Source organism: Mobula birostris, chromosome 3 (assembly GCF_030028105.1).
Source record: "Mobula birostris isolate sMobBir1 chromosome 3, sMobBir1.hap1, whole genome shotgun sequence".
NCBI lineage: Eukaryota > Metazoa > Chordata > Chondrichthyes > Myliobatiformes > Myliobatidae > Mobula > Mobula birostris.
In genome coordinates, this window is record NC_092372.1 from 228,775,077 (window position 1) to 228,795,907 (window position 20,831).

At 44.4% G+C, this 20,831-nt stretch overlaps 1 protein-coding gene across 1 annotated transcript in view; it reads left to right on the forward strand.

The window, feature by feature from the left end:
• Window positions 1-20,831, forward strand: part of LOC140195630 (repressor of RNA polymerase III transcription MAF1 homolog) — a 54,768-nt gene that overhangs the window by 23,061 nt on the left and 10,876 nt on the right. The window contains exons 3-5 of the mRNA XM_072254302.1: window positions 15,871-15,999; window positions 17,501-17,669; window positions 18,389-18,510. Coding sequence (XP_072110403.1) covers window positions 15,871-15,999; window positions 17,501-17,669; window positions 18,389-18,510 — 420 coding nt within the window. The remainder of the gene's footprint in view (window positions 1-15,870; window positions 16,000-17,500; window positions 17,670-18,388; window positions 18,511-20,831) is intronic.

Below are 20,831 nucleotides of genomic sequence, written 5' to 3' on the forward strand. Positions count from 1 at the left end.
AATTTTCCTGAAGTATTACAAATTAAACACAAGAGATTCTGCAGATGCTGGAAAGCTGGAGCAGGATGAGGGGTCTCGGCCTGAAAAATCAACTGTTTATTCATTTACATAGATGCAGAGCTCCTCCAGCATTTTGTTACAAATTCAAAGTTAAAAGTGAATTTATTATCAAAAGTTCACATGTCACCATGTACAGCCTTGCATAGGGTGAGTGAAAATAAATGAAACTTGTTTGGAATGCCTGTGTCTAGAATCCTTGCTTTTATGAGTTATAAACCAGTAGAGCATGTTAACTGAAGGGAATGTTTTGATCAGCTAAACTAGTCAATCACAAACACAAAATACTCTGCAGATGCTGGAGTCAAAGCAACACTCACAACACGCTGGAGGAACCCAGCAGGTCGGGCAGCATCCGTGGAAAAGATCAGTCAACGTTTTGGGCCGAGACCCTTCGTCAGGACTGTAGAGGGAAGGGACAGAGGCCCTATAAAGAAGGTGGGAGGAGGGTGGGAAGGAGAAGGCTGGTAGGTTCCAGATGAAAAACCAGTAAGGGGAAAGATAAAGGGGTGGGGGAGGAGAGGCAGGGAGGTGATAGGCAGGAAAGGTGAAGAAGGAATAGGGGAAAACACAATAGGTAGTAGAAGGAGGTGGAACCATGAGGGAGGCGATAGGCAGCTGGGGGAGGGGGCAGAGTGAAACTGGGATAGGGGGAGGGAATTACCAGAAGTTGGAGAATTCTGTGTTCATACCAATGGGCTGGAGACTACCTAGACGGTATATGAGGTGTTGCTTCTCCAACCTGAGTTTAGCATCATTATGGCAGTAGAGGAGGCCATGTATGGACATATCCGAATGGGGATGTGAAGAAAGAAAGAATTTGTAACAAAATGCTGGAGGAGCTCAGCATCGATGTAAATGAATAAACAGTTGACTTTTCAGGCCGAGACCCCTCATCAGCTGAGCCTGCTCCAGTTTTGCAGCATCTGCAGAATCTCTTGTAAGTCGCAAGACCAGACCGAAATAATTATTTCAGATGCAAAGTTGGAACATTTTGTCGGGGTGTGTAAATGGTGAACTCCCAAGAACTGTGGAATGGGAGGGCAAAGTGTGTGAACTACTGGGGAAATGAGACCAGGGACAGAATGAGGAGGGGTGACTAACCTGGCAAAGGGGCAAGGTTAGTGGGAGAATTGGCATTGCCAACCTGTTCTGTCACAATGTCGGATCCATTTCTGTCTCAGCCTCAATCTTCTGCCTTCTCCCAATAACCCTTCATGCCTTGACCAATCAAGAATCAATCAACCTCTGCCTTAAGTATACCCAATGACTAGACAAGGGTTAAGTTGGGAGTGGCTGGTGGCGTGGCTCGAATGGCCAGAATGGCCTATTCCATGCTGTATCTCTAAATAAATAGGTTCCTGATTAGTCAGGGCATCAAAGGTTACAGGGAGAAGGCAGAAGAATGGGGTTGAGAGGGATAATAAATAAGCTATGATGGTAGAGCAGACTTGATGGGCTGAATGGCTTAATTCTGCTCTAATTGTCTTTTGGTCTTTGTTTTATTCCAGTTAAAATGTTGGTTCACATCAGAATGAAGTGGTTCTAGGGAAACGGTGGTAAAATGCCTTTTAATAGAACCAATGTAGGTGACAGATTAGAAAGCAAGATAAAAGTTGTGCCTCTTCTCGTGTAGGCTGTGATATGATAGGAGCAGAATTAGGCCATTTGGCCTATTGAGTTGCTTAATCCCATTCTCCTGCCTTCTGCCAGTAACCTTTGATGCCCTGACTAATCAAGAACCTTTTAATTTCTGCTTTAAATATACATAGTAACTTGGCCTGCACAGCATCCTGTGGCACTGGGTACTACAGATTCACCAACCTCTGGGTAAAGGAAGTCCTTCTGATCTCTGTTCTAAATGGAAGTCTTCCTGTTCTGAGACTGTGCCTTCTGCCCTAGACTCTTTCTTCCCCCTCCCCCACTCCCCCACTATCCTCTCCATACCCACTCTATCCAGGCCTTTTAATATTTGATGTTTCAATGAGGTTTCCCCCTTCATTCTTCTAAACTCCAGTGAGTACAGGCACTGAGCCATCACATGCTCCTCCTTTTAATTTTCAGAGTCATTCTCTTAATCCTCCTCTGGACCTTCTCCAATGCCAGTACATTTTAGATAAGGAGCCCAAATCTCCAAGAGCAGTCTGACCAATACCTTGAAGGCTCATTGTTGGTTACATTGAGGCTTGGTTTGGTGCTCTGAGGTAAAGCAGCAATTCTGCTTCTCATGTTAAGTAGTACATTCTCTACAATAGAACTAACCTGTAGAATGATAGCTGAAAGTTGTACATTTCTAGAAGGGAGAAGCAAAACACATGATGGGGTATTTTTATGTGGTTTTGTCATGTGAGACCATGCGGTACAAGTTAGGGAGTGTGATTGGGCTGCTGTCTCTCTCTGCAGCTGGGCCGATCAGCTGTCCAGCCTGTTGTTTACAACTGACTGTGTTGCCTGCTGCTTCAGTTTTTCTCACAGATCATTGGCTGTGAACCTGATTAGCATTGACTTCACCCCAGCTTGTTGCTAGCAGCACGGAGCTCCATGAATAGGAAGCATTTCTGTAGATGGGCAAGGTCACCTTGCACAATATATAATAGTAAATGGCCAAGTCTTTCGCAAACAAAACAAAAATTTGCTGAACTATTGATTAGTGTTGGCATGTACTTGGGTTTTGATTCAACTTGGTAGCAGATTTGGTTTAATAGTAACTTATAGAGCACTGTTCAAAGTGCTTTAAAATGGGATAAAAGTACAAACATGAAAATAGAGGACAAAGATGTTGGTTAAAAGCAAGTTTAAATAGGTTTTGAGCTGGTGTTTAAGTGTCATCTGAGTCTGCATCCCTTGTAGTTTTAGGGTTTGAATTCCACAGTTCAGGAGCATAGTTCAAAAAAAGCTGACCTGCCAATTATTTTTTGAGGGAGATTGTTTAAATTTAAGAGACTGGCAGAAGAAGATCTGAAAATCTGCTCAAGCAGGATTATAAAACAAATAATTATGATATTCTCCAGTCCCAAACTATTGAGAGTTTTTTAAAATAAGTAAGAGAACTTTAAAATCAATTCTAAAAGATACAGAAAGCCAATGCAGAGTGGCTAGGATGGGAGTGATTTGCTCTCATCTCGGATTGAGTTAAAAGTCTAGTAGTGGCATTCTGAATGAGTCGAAGTTTGTCAATAGATTGATTTGGAAGGCCAGTAAAAAGTGCATTGCAGTAAACTCGTCTATTTGATATTTACATTTGGAATGTTCCCAACTTGCACCCAAAAGAAAGAAAATTTAATTCTTTTCCCTTACTATTGTTGCACAGTCTGTTGAGCAGTAAGTGTGGTCACCCAGGTTGACTATAAACATTGTAGGATGTCAGCAGGAATGGGGTCTCTATAGTCAGGGGAGCAGGCGATTCTGTGGATGCGAAAAGGAAACACAGGTGGTAGTTTGCCTCCCAGGTGCCAGGGTACGTGATGTTTCTGAATGTGTTTACAATATCTTGAAATGGGAGGGTCGTGGTACATATTGGTTCCAGCGGCATGGGTAGGAAAAGGGAGGAGGTCCTGAAAGCAGAATACAAGGAGTTGGGAAGGAAGCTGAGGAACAGAACCTCAAGGGTAGTAAGCTGCCTGTACCATGTGACAGTGAGGAGAGGAATAGTATTTGTATTTATTTTATCTCTTACAACCAAGAGAGTAAAATTCTTTGTTGCATCTCCATCGCAATGTACAAGGAATGTGGGGAATATTGCCCAAACACTAAGCTTGTATAGTAACTGTTTTGTATATATACCTGTACAGTCTGATGCACAATCAGATCAATGTGTACTGATCAACCCGATGGCCTGGTGAAAGAAGCTGTCCCGGAGCCTGTTGGTCCTGGCTTTAATGCTGCGGTACCGTTTGCCAGATGGTAGCAGCTGAAGTAGTTTGTGGTTGTGGTGGCTGGAGTCCCTGATGATCCTATTCAGTACCTGCTGCTGTGAATGTCCTGAACTGAGGAAAGTTCACATCCAGAGATGCGCTGGGCTGTCTGCACCACTCTCTGCAGTGCCCTGCAATTTAGGGTAGTACAGTTCCCATACCAGGCGGTACACAGCCAGTCAGGATGCTCTCAATGGTGCTCCTGTTGAAAGCCCTGAGTATTGGGGACTTGTGCCAAACTTCTTCATCCTTCTGAGGTGAAAGAGGCGCTGTTGTGCTGGTTTTTTTTTCTCTGCGCAGTGTCTATGTAAGGTCCAGGTGAGTCTTCGGTGATGTGTGTACTGAGGAACTCAAAACTACTCATCCTCTCAGCTACAGTCCCATTGATGTCGATGGGGGCTAACCTGTCTCCGTTCCTCCTGTGAGGTGGTGGACAAATGCGTGACTGAAGAGTTGGAGCAGCGGGCAGGGATTTAGATTTCTGGGTAATTGGGACCTTTACTGGGGCAGGTGGAACCTATACAAAAGGGATGGGTTGCACTTGGATCTGAGGGGGACCAATATCCTTGTTGGGAGGTTTGCTAGAGCTGTTGGGAGTGGTTTAAACTAGTATGGCAAGGGGATGGCAGCCAGTGAGATAGAGCTGAGGATCAGCCTGCATGTTTACAAGTAGATGATGGATGTAATGAATGTAAGGAAGGACAAGCCAGTGATTGGGTACAAATGCAGACAGCACAAAGAGTTAGGTAGCACCTCAGTGGCAAAATTCAGAAGGACGAAGAATGCAGACTGAAGATGCTGTATTTAAGTGTGCGAGCATTCAGAATAAGGTGGACGAACTCGTGGCACAATTACAGGTTAGTCAGTATGACATTGCGGCCATCACTGAGTCGTGGCTGAAAGAAGGCCATAGTTGGGAGCTTAACATCAAAGGATATACTTTGTATCGAAAGGACAGGCAGGAAGGCATAGGCAGTAGTGTGGCTCTGTTGGTAAGAGATGGAATTAGATCTTTAGAAAGGGGTGACATAGGGTCAGAGAACGTTGAATCTTTGTGGGTGGAGTTAAGAACCTGCAAGCGTTAGGAAAAAACATTATGCGACTGTACCTCTTCCTAGAAATGCTGCCTGGCCTGCTGTGTTCACCAGCAACTTTGTGTGTTGCTTGAATTTCCAGCATCTGCAGAATTCCTGTTGTTCAGGAATCATATATAGGCTTCTAAATAGTAGCCAAGATGTGGGGTTGGGATTGCAAAGGGAGCTGGAAAAGGTATGTAATAAGGGTAATGTCACAATTGTAATGGGGGGATTTCAATATGCAAGGGGATTGGGAAAATCAGGTTGGTGTTGGATCATAAGACAGAGAATTTCTTGAATGCCTGATATGGATTTTAAGAATAACTTGTGCTTGAGCCTACCAGGGAAAAGTCCATCTTAGATTGGGTGTTGTGTAATAACCCAGATTTTAATAAAGTAACACACACAAAATGCTGGTGAAACGCTGCAGGCCAGGCAGCATCTATAGGAAGAAGTACAGACAATGTTATGGGTTGAAACCCATACTGTTGACCATACTTCTTCCTATAGATGCTGCCTGGCCTGCTGCGTTCCACCAGCATTTTGTGTGTGTTGCTTGAATTTCCAGCATCTGCAGATTTTCTCGTGTCCAGATTTTATTAGTCAGCTTAACGTAAAGGAACCATTGAGAGGCAGTGGTCATAATAAGATTGATTTCATACTGCAGTTTGAGGGGGAGAAGCACAAGTCACATGTATCAGTATTGCAGTGGAATAAAGGGAATTACAGAGGCCTGAGAGAGGAGCTTGCCCAGATAGATTGGAGGGGGATACTGGTGGGGATGACGGCAGAGCAGAGGTGGCTGGATTTTCTGGGAATGGTTCACAAGGTGCAGGATAGATATGTCCCATAGAAGAAGTTGTTCTCAAATGACATGGGTAGGCAACCATGGCTGACAAGGGGGAAGTTCAGGACTGAGCAAAAGCCAAGGAAAGCACATATAGGGTAGCAAAAGTGAGTGGGAAGTTGGATGATTGGGAATCCAGCAAATGGCAACTAAAAAAGCTTTAAGAAGGGAAAAGATAAAATATGAGGGAAACTAGCCAATAATATAAAGCAGGATACTAAAATTTTTTTCAGTTATATAAAGAGTAAAAGAGAGGTGAGAGTTGATATTGGACCACTGGAAAATGATGTTGGTGAGGTGGTAATGGGGGACAAGGAAATGGCAGATGAGCTTAATGGTTACTTTGCTTCAGTGTTCACTGTGGAAGACACCAGCAATGTGCTAGGGGTCCGTGAGTGCCATTGCTATTGCAAAGGAAAAAGTGTGAGGCAAACTGAAAGGTCTTAAGGTGGATAAGTCATCTGGGCCAGATGGACGACATCCCAGAGTCCTGGGAGAGGTTGCTGAAGAGATTAACAGATGCATTGGTCATGATCTTTCAAGAATCACTTGATTCTGGCATGGTCCCAGAGGACTGGAAAATTGCAAATGTCATTTCACTCTTTAAGAAGCGAGGAAGATGAAAGGAAATTATAGGGTAGTTAGCCTAACGTCAGTGGTTGGGGAAATTGTTGGAGTCCATTATTAAGGATGAGGTTTTGGGGCATGTGGAGATGAATAATCAAGAGGATTCGAGTATAGGAGCAGGGAAGTACTACTGCAGTTGTACAAGGCCTTGGTGAGACCACACCTGGAGTATTGTGTGCAGTTTTGGTCCCCTAATCTGAGGAAAGACATCCTTGCCGTAGAGGGAATACAAAGAAGGTTCACCAGATTGATTCCTGGGATGGCAGGACTTTTCATATGATGAAAGACTGGATGAACTAGGCTTATATTCGTTGGAATTTAGAAGATTGAGGGGGAATCTTATTGAAACGTATAAAATCCTAAAGGGATTGGACAGGCTAGATGCAGGAAGATTGTTCCTGATGTTGGGGAAGTCCAGAACGAGGGGTCACAGTTTGAGGATAAAGGGGAAGCTTTTTAGGACCGAGATGAGGAAAAACTTCTTCACACATAGAGTGGTGAATCTGTGGAATTCTCTGCCACAGGAAACAGTTGAGGCCAGTTCATTGGCTATATTTAAGAGGGAGTTAGATATGGCCCTTGTGGCTAAAGGGATCAGGGGGTATGGAGGGAAGGCTGGTACAGGGTTCTGAGTTGGATGATCAGCCATGATCATACTGAATGGCGGTGCAGGCTCGACGGGCCGAATGGCCTACTCCACCTATTTTCTATGTCTCTATAATAATAACAAATTTTATTGATCTTGAGTGGGAAATTATTTTAGTAGAGTAGCAATATTTGGAAACATACTTGGCGATAATAATAGATAATAAATATGATAATGAATAATATACACGATAATTTACCAATGTGCAATACTGAGCAATAATGTATGAAATAATAAATCAGAGATAATAGACAATAGGTGCAGAAGTAGGCCATTCAGCCCTTCGACTATTGTACTATGATGTGTGTTCTCCTGTCGCACAGATAAACTGCTGTATATGCTTATTACATTTTGTAGGGAAGGTTTTCTGTAATAATCTTTGTAACAGTGGAGCTGAACGAGCCTGTTTGAAAAGGTGCTCTGCTGCTTATTCAGTAGGTTACGGAGAGGATGTGCCTGATTGTCCATAATGGATAACAGTTTGTTTGGTGACCTCCTCTCCACTATTAACTCAAGTGTCTGGGTTGTAGCCAAGGACAGAACTAGCCTTTCTGATGACCTTATTTAGTTTTTTTGCATCACCAGCGCCAATGCTGCTCCCCCAACATAAAGCCACAAAGAAGACCGCACTTGCTGCAACAGACTGGTAAATGATCTCCGACATCCTGCTGCACACATTGAAGAATCTCAGAAAATAGAGTCTGCTCATCCCCCTCCTTGTAAACAGCCTTCGTGTTGGTTTTCCAGTCAAGTCTGTTGTCGAGGTGAACACCCAAGTATTTGCACTCCCCCACCACCACAACCTCTTCTCCCAGAATGTATACAGGACTCGTCACAGTCCTCTTCCTCCTAAAATCAATCACCATCTCCCTGGTCTTGGCCGCATTCAGGAGCCGGTGATTCCTCCCGCACCACTTCACAAACTTGTGTCTGTACGCTGATGCTTGCCCATCTCTGATACAACCGACCACCGCAGAGTCATCAGAAAGCTTCTGCAAGTGACAAGACTCAGATTTGTACTGAAAGTGTGAACAGAGACAGAGACAATCCCTTGTGACGCTCCAGTCCCACTCACTACTCACCACCATCTCAGACACCGAACTACCCAGCCGTACAAACTGGGTCTATCTGTCAGCTAGTCAGTAATCCAGGAGACAGTGAATTTGTCTATGCCCATCATTTGCAGCTTTTCACTCAGAAGAAGTGGCTGGATTGTATTGAAGGCACTAGAGAAATCAAAAAATGTGATTCTCACAATGCCACCAGCACCATCCAGGTGGGAGTGAGCTTGCTGCAACAGGTAGATAATGGCATCCTCCACTCCCACATGGGGTTGGTAGGCAAACTGTAGAGGGTCCAATGAAGATCTGACCTACGGTCCCAGGTAAGTCAGAACCAGCCTCTCCAGCAGCTTCATCACGAGATGTGAGAGCAATTGGTCTGTAGTCATTGAGTTCAAATGAAGTAGCCTTCTTGGGGAAAAGAATTAAGGAGAAAGCCTTCCATAGTACTGGACCCTTTCCTGACTCAGGCTCGGAATGTAAAAGTGCTGCAAAATACCAGACATCCGGCTCGCACAGGCTTTCAGTACCCTGGGGCTGATACCATCAAATCCAGCAGCCTTGTCTTGATGTGGTCTCTCCAGCTGATCCTTAACCTGACTTGCAGTCACAGTCAGGCAGGGGAGGGTGGTCATCCCCATGGAGGCAGGATACTCCAGAGTTGGGCTTTGGAACACAAGCACTCACCGGAGGGGTGGAGGGAGAGATCTTCAGGGGCCAGGGAGGACGTGTGGTTTGGGTAAGTGGGTGAGGGGATGGCAGTTGGTTCCGTGCTGAACCTGTTGAAAAAACAGCTGTTATCTTTCCCCTACCTAAAACCAAACCCATTTTAAAAGGCAGTTGGCAGCCTGTTTAACTTTGAGTTGTATTCACTAAGCTGTGTTTGTGACGGTCCACAAGCACTGTAGTTACATAACCTTCTCTGTGCCAACACCTGACAGCTGGTGGTTCAGTTCTGGCAATATGACATCCTTGAGTGGGATTATGCTCAGAAACTACAAATGCTGGAAATCCTGAAATGCAGCTGTTGATGAAACATCTAGTGGATCAATGGGCCAGTCAGCAAAATCTTGTCCTGACAAATATGTTGCAATTCCTTGAGGAAAAAAACAGGCAGGATAGACAAAGGGTCAGTGGATGTTGTGCCCTTGGATTTTCAGGAGGCCTTTGACAGGGTGCTGCACATCAGGCTGCTTAACAAGATGAAAGCCCATGCTAGTACAGTAAAGATACTAGCATGGGTAGAAGATTGGCTGACTGGCAAGAGGCAAAGAGTGGGAATAAAGGGGGCCTTTTCTGGTTGACTAGTGGTGTTCCAAAGTGTTTGCTGTTGGGAGTGCTTTTCATGTTGTATGTCAACAATTTAGATGAAGGAATTGATGGTTGTGTGGCTTTAATTTGTAATTTCAGGTAGTTTCTAATTTCAGGTAATTTGTTTCCCCCTCTGTCCTTTTCTGCCTTTCTGATCTACAGTACCAATGTCCTCTCATACACACAACTACCCTCCTAAGCCCCCACCTCCCAGTAGGACCCCTCCACTTCTACCCTCCACACCCCCCTCAAATATTTCCACACTCCACCTTCCTCTCTTATTGGGTTACATCACCTGCAGCCCTTTGTAGCTTCTACCTTTCACCTCCCCAACCCACAGAGTGGTTGAAAGGGTGATACAATGTTGGTGAAATCGGCTGAAAAATGGCAGATGGCTGCTTTCTGAGGAGGCTGAAGAGAGCTGGACTATGCACAACAATACTCACATCATTGTACAGATTTGCAGTAGAGAACATCATAACAAGCTGCATCACTTCATAGTACGGAAACTGCACTGTGGCAGACAGGAGGCTCTACAATGGGTCGTCAAAACTACCCAGCACATCACTGGCACCAACCTGCATGCCATCAAGGACATGTATACTGACAGGTGTTGGAATAGGGCCAGTGACATCCTGAAGGATCCCACACACCCTGTTCATAGACTCCATCAGGGAGGAGACTACATAGCATCCAGACCAGGACCACCAGACTCAAAGACAGATACTTTCCGCAAGCAGTAAGGCCGATCAACACCTCCACCCACTAACCCACCCCTCCACACCCCAACCATCACCACTTCATCATTTCCTGTAGAATCACCTTATGTACAGACAAACACTCTTGTGCTTAGCGTAACTTTATGGACGCATAATTTGCATACAATCTATCTTGTGTATTTATATTTATTGTTTTTTTTATAATTGTGTTCTTTATCTTATTGTGCTTTGTTGTGATCTGCATATAAGCCACAGTAACAAATATTTTGTTCTCCTTTACACTTGTGTACTGGAAATGACATTAAACAATCTTGAATCTAGAATACATTCTAAGTACTGCTGACCCTGGGACAAGAATGGTAGGGTCCTATTGAGTAATGAGGGTCTTGGTCTGCCATTCTGAAGATCCTAGAAGGTGACAGTGCAGGTAGATATGTGCTTAAGATGTATGGCATGTTGGCCTTCATTAGCTGGGGCACTGAATACAAGAGCAGGGAGATTGTACTCTAACTTTATAAAACTTCTGTCAGACGTCAGCTGGAATACTGCGTGCAGTCCTGGTCAATACTTAGTAAGGATACCTGAGCACTGGAGAGAGTGCAGAGGAAATTCATGACAATCAAGATTTTCATCTAGGAGTCGTAGAACACTAGGGCACAGAAATGGGGCCATTGGTCCCTCTAGTCTGTGCCAAACCATTAATCTGCCTAGTCCTATCCAGATCATAGCCATCCATACCCCTCTCATCAATGTACCTATCCAAATTTCTCTTAATTGTTGAAATCAACCCCACATCCACCACCTGAGCTGGCAGCTATACCTCCTCCTTGATGGTGGCAATGAGAGGAGGGTGATGAGAGTCCTCAATGATGGATGCTGCATCGTCTCTCGAAGGAGTCCTGTGCTGGGGAGGTTGGTCCCGTTTGACTCGTCTCCCTCCAGACCTTTCTATCCTTCTTTCCAAGTTAGTTTGTTGTGTTTTTTTTTGAAATGTTCTTAATGCACTTGCCTCAACCACTTCCTCCGGCAGCTCGTTCCATATACTGACCACTCTCTGGGTGAAAAACGGGTATCATGCGTTCCTGTTAAATCCTCTGCTGTAATCTATCCTGGGCCCAACATATTGATGCAATTACAATGAGGGTACGACAGCAGCTATATTTCATTAGAGGTTTGAAGAGACTTAGCATGTCGTCGAAGAGTCTTGCACATTTCTGCACTTGTACTGAGGAAAGCATTTTAATTGGTTGCATCACTGCTGTTGAGGGGCCACTGCATAGGGTCGGAAAACATAGCAGAAACTTGGAAACTCAGCCGGCTTCTGCATGGGCACTGGTCTCCCCTGCATCGTGGACATCCTCAAAAGACGATGCTTCAAAAAAGCGGCATCCGTCATTCAGGACCCCCATCACCTAGGATGTGCTGTTCTCATTGCTACCATAAATGAGGTGGTACAGGAATCTAAAGGCACACACTCAACAATTCAGAAACAGCTTCTTCCCCTCCGCCATCAGATTCCTGAATGAACAATGAACCCATGAACACTACCTCACTATTTTTCCCTCTCGTTTAGCACTACTTCAATTAAATTTTGTTTTGTATACATTTATCTTATTGTAATTTATACTTTTTTTTTGCTATAGTCATACCAACTGACTGTCTATTTACAGCATGTAGTTTTATTCCCCAGTTCAGTTTCCCCTCAATTTCCTGGAAATTCAACATTGAGTAACCATGCCACAATAGTTGACCTGTTCTCTCATCCCTTCAGGGCTGAAGTAAATTAATTATTGTCATATGTACTGAGCTTTCATGTGTGGCTAGCTACCAAGCCTGGCAGAACTGACAGGAGAAGATGGGTTACTTGCACTTTAAAACCAGTCGCTCTGGGCAGATGGGGCTTGCTTTCCACATCGTACTGCCCTATCTTGAACTGGGGAAAAAAGCCACATGCTGTAAGTAGGCAGTCAGTTGGAATGGTCCTTTGACTGGGATAGTATGGGAGAAGGGGAACTCTGATCTCAAACCTCCAGTGGCTTGCTTATCATGTAGATAGCTAGGACGCAACATCCAAGGTTAACTCTGACCAATGTTGTGGAAATTGTTGTTTTGCTGCAGCAGTGAAGTGTAATAACTAAAAATGTAAAAGTTAATGTTTTAAAGGCAGGTCTGTAAAACCATTCTCCTGCCTCCTCCTCGTAACCTTTGACACCATCACTAATCAAGAACCTATCAACCTCCACCTTAAATATACCCAATGAGTTGGCCTCCACATCCCTCTGTGGCAATGAATTCCACAGATTCACCACCCTCTGGCTAATGAATTTTTTCCTTATGTCTGTTCTCAATGGACATCCCTCTATTCTGAGGTGATGCCTTCTGGTTCTAGACTCCCACATCCACTCTATCAAGGCCTTTCAGTGTTCAATACTTTCAGTGAGATTCTCTCCCCCCTCTCCCCCCCCCCCCAATTCTTGTGAACTTGAGGAAGTGTAGGCTCAGAGCCATCAAACGCTCCTGATATGTTAACCCATTCATTCTTGAAATCATTCTTGTGAGCCTCCTGTGAAACCTCTCCAATGTTGTCTTTATTGTGAGCAGGCCAAACCTGCTCACAATACTCCGAGTGAGGCCTCACCAGTGCCTTATAAAGCCTCAACATTACACCCTTGCTTTTGTATTCTGCCCCCTCGAAATAAATGCTAACATTGCAATTGCCTTTCTTACCACTGACTTAAACCTGCAAGTTAACCCTTTGGGAATCCTGCACATGGACTCCAAGTCCCTTTGTACCTCATATTTTTGAATTCTCTCTCCACTCAGAAACTAGTCCACACCTTTATTCCTTCTGTCAAAATGCATGATCATACGCTTCCCTATACTATAATATGTCTTCCACTTCTTTGCCCATTCTCCTAATCTGTCTAGGTCCTTCTACAGACTCCCTGCCTCCTCAATGCTACCTGCCCCTCCATCTTCTGTAAATTTGGCCACAAAGCCATCAATTCCTTCATCCAAATCATTGTCATACAACGTTAAAAGAAGTGGTTCCAACACCCACACCTGCGTTACACTACTAGTTTCTGGCAGCCAACCTGAAAAGGCTCCCTTTAATCCCACTGTTTTGCCTCCTGCCAGGCAACCAGTCCTCTATCCATGTTAGTATCTTTCCTGTAATACCTTGGGCTCTTATCTTGTTAAGCAGTGTCATGTATGGCACCTTGTCAAAGGCCTTATGAAATCCAAATACACAGCATCCACTGATTCTCCTTCATCTTTTCTGCTTGTTAATTCCTCAAATAACTCCAACAGATTTATCAGGCAAGATTTTCCCTTGCTGACTTTGGCCTGTTTTATCATGAGCCTCCAAGTACCCTGAAACCTTATCCTTAACAATAGACTCAACATCTTCCCAAGCACTGAGGTCAGACCAACTGGCCTGTAATTTCCTTTCCTCTACTTCCCTCCCTTCTTGAAGAGTGGAGTGACATTTGCAATTTTCCAGTCCTCTGGAACCATGCCAGAATCTAATAATTCTTGAAAGATCATTACTAATGCCTTTGCAATCTCTTCAGCTACCTCTCTCAGAGCCCTGGAGTGTACACCAACTGGTCCAGGTGACTTTTCTACCTTCAGACCTTTCAGCTTCTCCCTATTAATAGCAAATACATTCACTTCTGCCTCCTGACACTCTCAAACCTCGGCGTACTGCTAGTGTCTTCCACAGTGAAGACAGATGCAAAATATGTATTTAGTTTGTCCGTCATTTCCTTGTCCCCCATTACTACCTCTCCATCATACTTTTCCAGCAGTGTGATATCCACTCTCAACTCTTTTACTTTTTATACTCGACTCTTTTTAGGCAGAGGACAGACATGTTGGAGAGGGAACAAGGAGAGAAATTAAGATGTCTAGCCACCAACTAAGAGAGCCATGGTAGACAGAGTGCAGGTGCTGGGCAAAGCAGTCAGCTAGTTTGTGCTGAGTCTCACTGATGTAGGGGAGGCCAGGCCGAGTGCACTGATAGTAGTGGACAAGGTTGTCTTTGTTTCACAGACCTGCCTTGCTGTCTGTGGAAATGGGCATGTATTTCAATAATTCTGATAGGATCTGTTCCGCATTACAGGAAGCCAATTCGTCACTCAAGACAGCGATAATTTTGTCTGCCTTCACTTCAGCCTTCTGATATTTCTTCATCTGCTCAGATTGGTGGTTTGCATTTCATAACCTGCTACCCCACTGGTTTTATTTTCCATTCCAGTGACTGAGGTGCAAGGTTTCTGTCACGTGATGATTCTGAGAAACTAATTCATGGCTTTATATGGAATGGACTAGATTACTGCAATGCACTTTTGACTGGCCTTCCGATCTATTGACAAACTTCAACACGTTCAGAATGCCACTGCTGGAGTTTTAACAATAACCAGGTCGAGAGGACCTGTCACTCTGCATCGGCTTTCTCTATCTTTAGGAATTGATTTCAAAGTTTACTTGTTTTTAAAAGCTCTCAATGATCTGGGACTGGGTTACAACACAGAATTGTTTTTGTTTTCTAATCCTGTTGAACTCTCAGATCTTCTTCCGCTGCTCTCTTAAGCTTAAACCATCTCCCTTGGCAGGTCAGCTTTTTTGAACTACGTTCCTAAACTGGAATTCACACCCTAAGACTATAAGGGATGCAGGCTCAGTTGGCACTTTTAAACACCAGCTCAAAACCTATTTATTTAACCTTGCTTTTAATAAACATGCTTTTATTTTCAAATTTGCACATTATTCCCATTGTAAACACTTTGAACAACATCGTCTGTATGAAAAGTGCTGTATAAATAGTTATTTTCATTATTATTAGTTTAAGCATGCTCAGTTTAACCCTTTGAGATCTGACTTTCCCTGTAACCCTACTAAAACAAGTTCTGTTCTTCCTCTGAGCCCCTCAACAGTAAAAAGAAAATATCACTATGATAATGAGAGGACAGTGACTTTTTTCTCCCAGGGCAGCAAAAGCAAAGACCATGAGATATAGGAGCAGAATTATGCCATTTGGTCCATCAGTCTGCTCTCCCATTCCATCATGCTGATTCATTATCCCCCTCAACCCCAGTCTCCTGCCTTCTCCCCGTTACCTTTGATGCCCTGACTAATCAAGAACCTATCAACCTCTGCTTTAAATAGATCCAATGACTTGGCCTCCACAGCCAACTGATTCACCACACTCTGGCTAAAGACATTCCTCCTTGTATCTGTTCTAAAGCCAGACAGACAATGTTCATTTTAATGGTGTGCGGAGAAAGTTTAGGGCAGATGTCAGAGGCATTTTTTTTTTAAACACGGTGTGTGCATGCAAGCTGCTTCCTGGGTTGGTGGTGGAGGCTGGAACTAGATTGATATTGAAGATGCTCTGGAATAGGCACATGTAAGAAAACTGGAGGGTCATGGGTCATGGGCATAGGAGGGAAGAGTTAGATTGGTCACGGAGTGGGTTTTATATATGTTGGCACAATATTGTGGGCTGAAGCACCTGTACGATGCTGTCCTTTCCTGTATTCTGAAATGGAGTAACCTCCATGGTTGTCGATGTATTTCTAATCGTGCTTTTTTGTTCTTTCCTAAAGGATAGAGAGTTATTCCTGTAAAATGGCAGGGGATGACAAGCAGATGTTTAAACAATTCTGTCAGGAAGGACAGCCCCATGTCCTGGAAGCCCTTTCTCCACCTCAGACCACTGGAATCAGCCCAAACAGGTAGGTGTAAGAAAAGTCCCTTCCCAAGTGTCTGGTTTCTGTCCGCACAGTGCACAGATTCACTTATTTATCCCGTGTACATCAAAGCATAGTGTTTGCATGAACAACCAACACTGCCAAAAATACTGATAGAGGCAGACACCGTAGCAACATTTTAAAGCCATCCATGTAGAGGTTAGAGGGCTGTGGGCAGATGGGAGTAGTTCACTGGGCTGTGCGGTCAGCATGGACGAGTTGGGCTGAAGGGCCTGTTTCCCTGCTGTTAAATCTCTGACTGTGTGATGAACTCGGGATGTGCTGGGGACAGCCAACAAGTGTCACCACAACATTCCGACCTCAACATGGCAGCATCCATAATCGGATCATGCTCTCTTCTCACTGCTGCCATCAGGAAGAAGTTACAGGAGCCCCAGGACTCTCACCACGAGCTTCAGGAACAGTTGTTACCCTTCAACCATCAGGCTCTTGAACCAGAGGGGACAACTTCACTTACCCGTCATTGAAATGTTCCCAGAGCCGATGAACTCGCTTTCAAGGACTTTTCACCTCATGTTCTCAGTGTTTATTGCTTATTTATTATAAGTAGTTTTGTTTTACAATTGCACAGTTTGTTGTCTATTGCACTTTGTCCTTTGTCTTCGTCCATCCTGTTGGGTGTTGTCTTTCATTGATTCTATTACGTTTCATGAATTTACTGAGCATGAAAATGAATCTCGGTTGTATATGGTGACATATATGTACTTTGAAAGCAAAACAAAAAACAACAAATCAAGCCCCTTTCCTCTCGCCCCCCGTACCCACTCGCGCGCGGACAGACAGACCTCCAGCATGGCAACACTTGTGGACTGCCTTGCTGATTTGGTTTGACACAAATGATGCATTTTGCTGCGTGTTTCCATGTACATGTGACAAATAAAGCTAATTTTAACCTATTGTAATGTTGACCAGTCCCAGGACAGGCTTCCTCTGGCCTCTAGTGGGTCTGCAGGTGTCGGGTCTCTGACTTCCCCAGTGGTGATTCAGCCACATCACTGTTTCAAGTTCAAGTTTACTGTCATCTGAGTACACATGCATACAACTAAATGAAACCACGTTCCTCCGGACTAAGGTGCACCCGCACAACAGAGGTATCTCACACAGCACATAACCCAAAAGATTTGCAATAATTAAGTTAATAAAATGTATTCAAAATGCACGTCATGTGGAGCACAAGGAAACAGTAAACTGTTCACTGTCCTAGTGTTGACACCTCAGTGGTGGCAGGTTGTGGGATGAGTGGTCGGGAATCCTCAACAATGCTTTGCATACAGTGCTCCCAGTAAACGTTTAAATGGAGCTGAGGGATCCTCTTTGTGATTTTTACTATCAAAGAGATAACTTACAGATGCCCCCCTGGAACCGGAGACAATAAACCGTATTGCTGTCCACTGTGGGCATGCAGCTCTTTTCTGTTGTGCTGGATGGGTGTGTGTGGAAGTGATGCCTGCGGTCTGTCCTTCAGGTTGAGCAAGAGTCAGAGTGGGGATGAAGGAGAGGGTCCTCTCTGCGACAAGTGTAGCCGCAAGACGCTCTTCTACCTGATCGCAACACTCAACGCATCGTTCCGTCCTGATTACGACTTCAGTGCTGCAAAAAGCCATGAATTTAGCAAAGAGCCCAGTCTGAACTGGGTAAGTATCTGGAAAATTGTAGCAAATGTTGAAACTCAATGGTTCAGGGTGTGTCAGTATACTACTGCAGCTGCTGATGAAGTTGTTTATGTTGACCAGGTCTCCCTCTCTCTCTACCACCACCCCCACCCCCTTCCAGACTAACCTCTTTGAAACTGAGACTGTGGTGCATATTTGAAGCTGTTGGTTTCCCTGTTTAACCTGTTCAGAAAGGCTCTACAACAGGTAGTCAGAACTGGCCAATGTATCGCCAGCATCTCCCTACCCGCCATCAAGGACATACTGTGTATATAGAAAGGGCCAGTAACATAATGAGCGATCCCACCCACCCTGCTCATAGACTGTTTGCCCCACTCCCACCGGGGAGGAGGCTATGTAGCATCCATGCCAGGACCACCAGACTCAAAAACAGTTCCTTTCCCCAAGCAGTAAGGCTGATCACCTCCACCATGATCCCACTCCTCTACACCCCCAACCACCACTGCTTTATCATTTCCTGTCAGACACCCCTGTGTCTAGTGTCACTTTATGGACAATCAGTCAGTCTGTCTTAAAACAATATCAATTGATATCTTCTGTGTTTATATTTGTGGTGTTATTTATCTTACTGTGTTTTTTTTTGTGCAGCATTGGATCTGGAGGAACAGCTATTATTTCATTTTCCTTTACGCTTGTATACTGTCTGTGACGTTAAATAATCATGAATCTTGAATCTTCAGGTGGTGAATGCTGTCAACACCAGCCTGTTTTCTGCTGTTGGGGAAGAGTTTAACACTTTGAAGCCCCAGCTTTGGGATGCTGTTGATGAAGAGATCTGTCTCTCAGAGTGTGACATCTACAGGTAAGTTGACATCTGATTTTATTTTCATTCCTTCATCTGCTGGGGTCACTTGGTGCTGTGCTTGCCAATTCTATGGATCTATGTGCAATAGCCCTGCTGGTACTTCAAAGTCAAACTTAAAGTAAAATTTATTATCAGAATACACCCATGTTACCGTATACATAACAGAACTAATGCCAATGATTTGCTGCTGTGTCGTCAGGTGTGGTTTCACAGATTGGTATTTTCTAGACATGGAAAACCAGACGTTTTTGTTTTGGTCAGAGAAGATGGACTTTAATATGATAGTGGTGGTTGTCCGTCATATCCACCAATGACAGGACACCTGTGCAGGAGAGTTTTTAAAGTGGGAAAGTTGTGGCACTGAGGACTTCATTGTTTGCAGCAGATGGGCATGACTTTCTCTGTGCCTTGTCATGTCCTTTGCTCTCCACGGAGTGTCTTCCTGCTTGTCAGATCTCTCTGTTAATCTTATCTGCCCAATGTGACTTCACATGCTAGGACAGGGATGTCCCTATCTCACCTGGGGTATAAGGTCCACAGGCTGCCCTCACCTGGTTCAGCCCTCCTATCAAAGCAGTGTATGGGGTTCTGCTGCTGTCGCAAGCAAAAAGCTACTTGAGCCACAGGTGAGAGCTGAGTGTCTGGTAGGGTCCAAAGGTGAGTGAGCTGCCACAATGGACATGACAAGCCCTTTCACCAGAGGTGCTGCCCCTCCCTGGACATCCTATACATCCCAAAGTGATAGTTCCATTATAGTAACACTCACAAAGTGCTAGAAGAACTCAGCAGGTCAGGAAGCATCTATGGAAAGGAATAAGCAGTTGATGTTTTGGACCAAGACCTTCATTAGGTCCTGATTAAGGGTCTCGGACTGAAATGTCGACTGGTTATTTCTCTCCATGAAAGCTGCCTGATCTGCTGAATTCCCCCATCATTTTGTGTGTTGCTCAAGATTTCCAGCACAATCTCTCGTGTTTGAGTCCCACTACAGTGCTGTGCTTGGAAACTTTCCAGCATAATTGTAAGTCAGATGCTGGGGATTCTCCTGGTTTTCTCTGTCTTTGTTAGATTCAATTAGTATGTAAGTTTCATAAGTAAAAGTACTATATATTGAAAGGGTAACAAGGGAGACTGTAAGTCTCCTTAAGATTTATTTTGTTAATTTCTGTGCTTCTACCATCAGGCAGGAGTCTTGGGTTCCACACCACAAGGTTCAGGAACAGTTGTTACCCTATAAACAGTGTGGATAGCTTCACCACCTCAACTCTGAACTGATTGCACAGCCTACAGACTCACTTTCAAAGACTCTATAACTCAGTATTGTAATTTACACAATTTGTCATCTTTTGTAATTTCATAATTCTATTATATGCCTTTAATTTTTCCTGCAAATGCCAGCAAGAAAACTATTCTCAAGGTAGATATGGTGACATATGTGTACTTTGATAATACTTCTCCGAGGATCGTCACCTTGTCGTGGTGGAGAGGCTTGTGAGTTCCCGAGATCCCAAGAGCGATGCCGTCTGGAGCCTGGCTCCTGGTAGGGTCACCCATGGCGGTAAGGTCGAGGGGGAGGTTCCAGACAAAGAGCGATCCAACCATGACCTTGGCAGTGGAGCTGCGTAAGATGATGACACCATAAGACCATGAGGTGCAGGAGCAGAACTAGACCATTTGACCCATTGAGTCTGCTCTGCCGTTTCATCACGGCTGATCCATTTTCCCTCTTGGCCCCAGTTTCCTGTCTTCTCCCTGTATTCCTTCATGCCCTGACTAATCAAGAATCTACTAACCTCTGCCTGAAATTTATCCAATGACCTGGCCTCCACAGCCAGCTGTGGCAACAGATTCCACAGGTTCACCACACACTACAGCAGTGAAGGGTCCCCAGTCACCTTGAATGCATGTCACTGTCACTGACCCTGACTGCAATCTGTCAAGTTCAAATTCAAGATTGTTAACTGACTGTACAACCAAACGAAACAACGTTCCTCCACACCATGGTGCACCCACAAAACATGTATCACAAACAGCATATCAACCAAAATATTACCACAAATAAGTTAATAAAATATAAATCAAAATGCACATAGTGCACAACACAGGTAAACAGTGTTCCGCTTGCTGTCCTAGTGACAAGACCTCTGTGGTGGCAGGGTATCTCGTGTGGTGGCTGCCGTGCATGAGCCTTCCCACATTAAAGTCACACAGGTGTTCCCCACTGAGGGACTAACTCCTTAGGAGAACATCATACTTGACTGCACTACCACAACATTGATAATAAATTTACTGTGAACTTCGAACCATCTGTGGAGCCC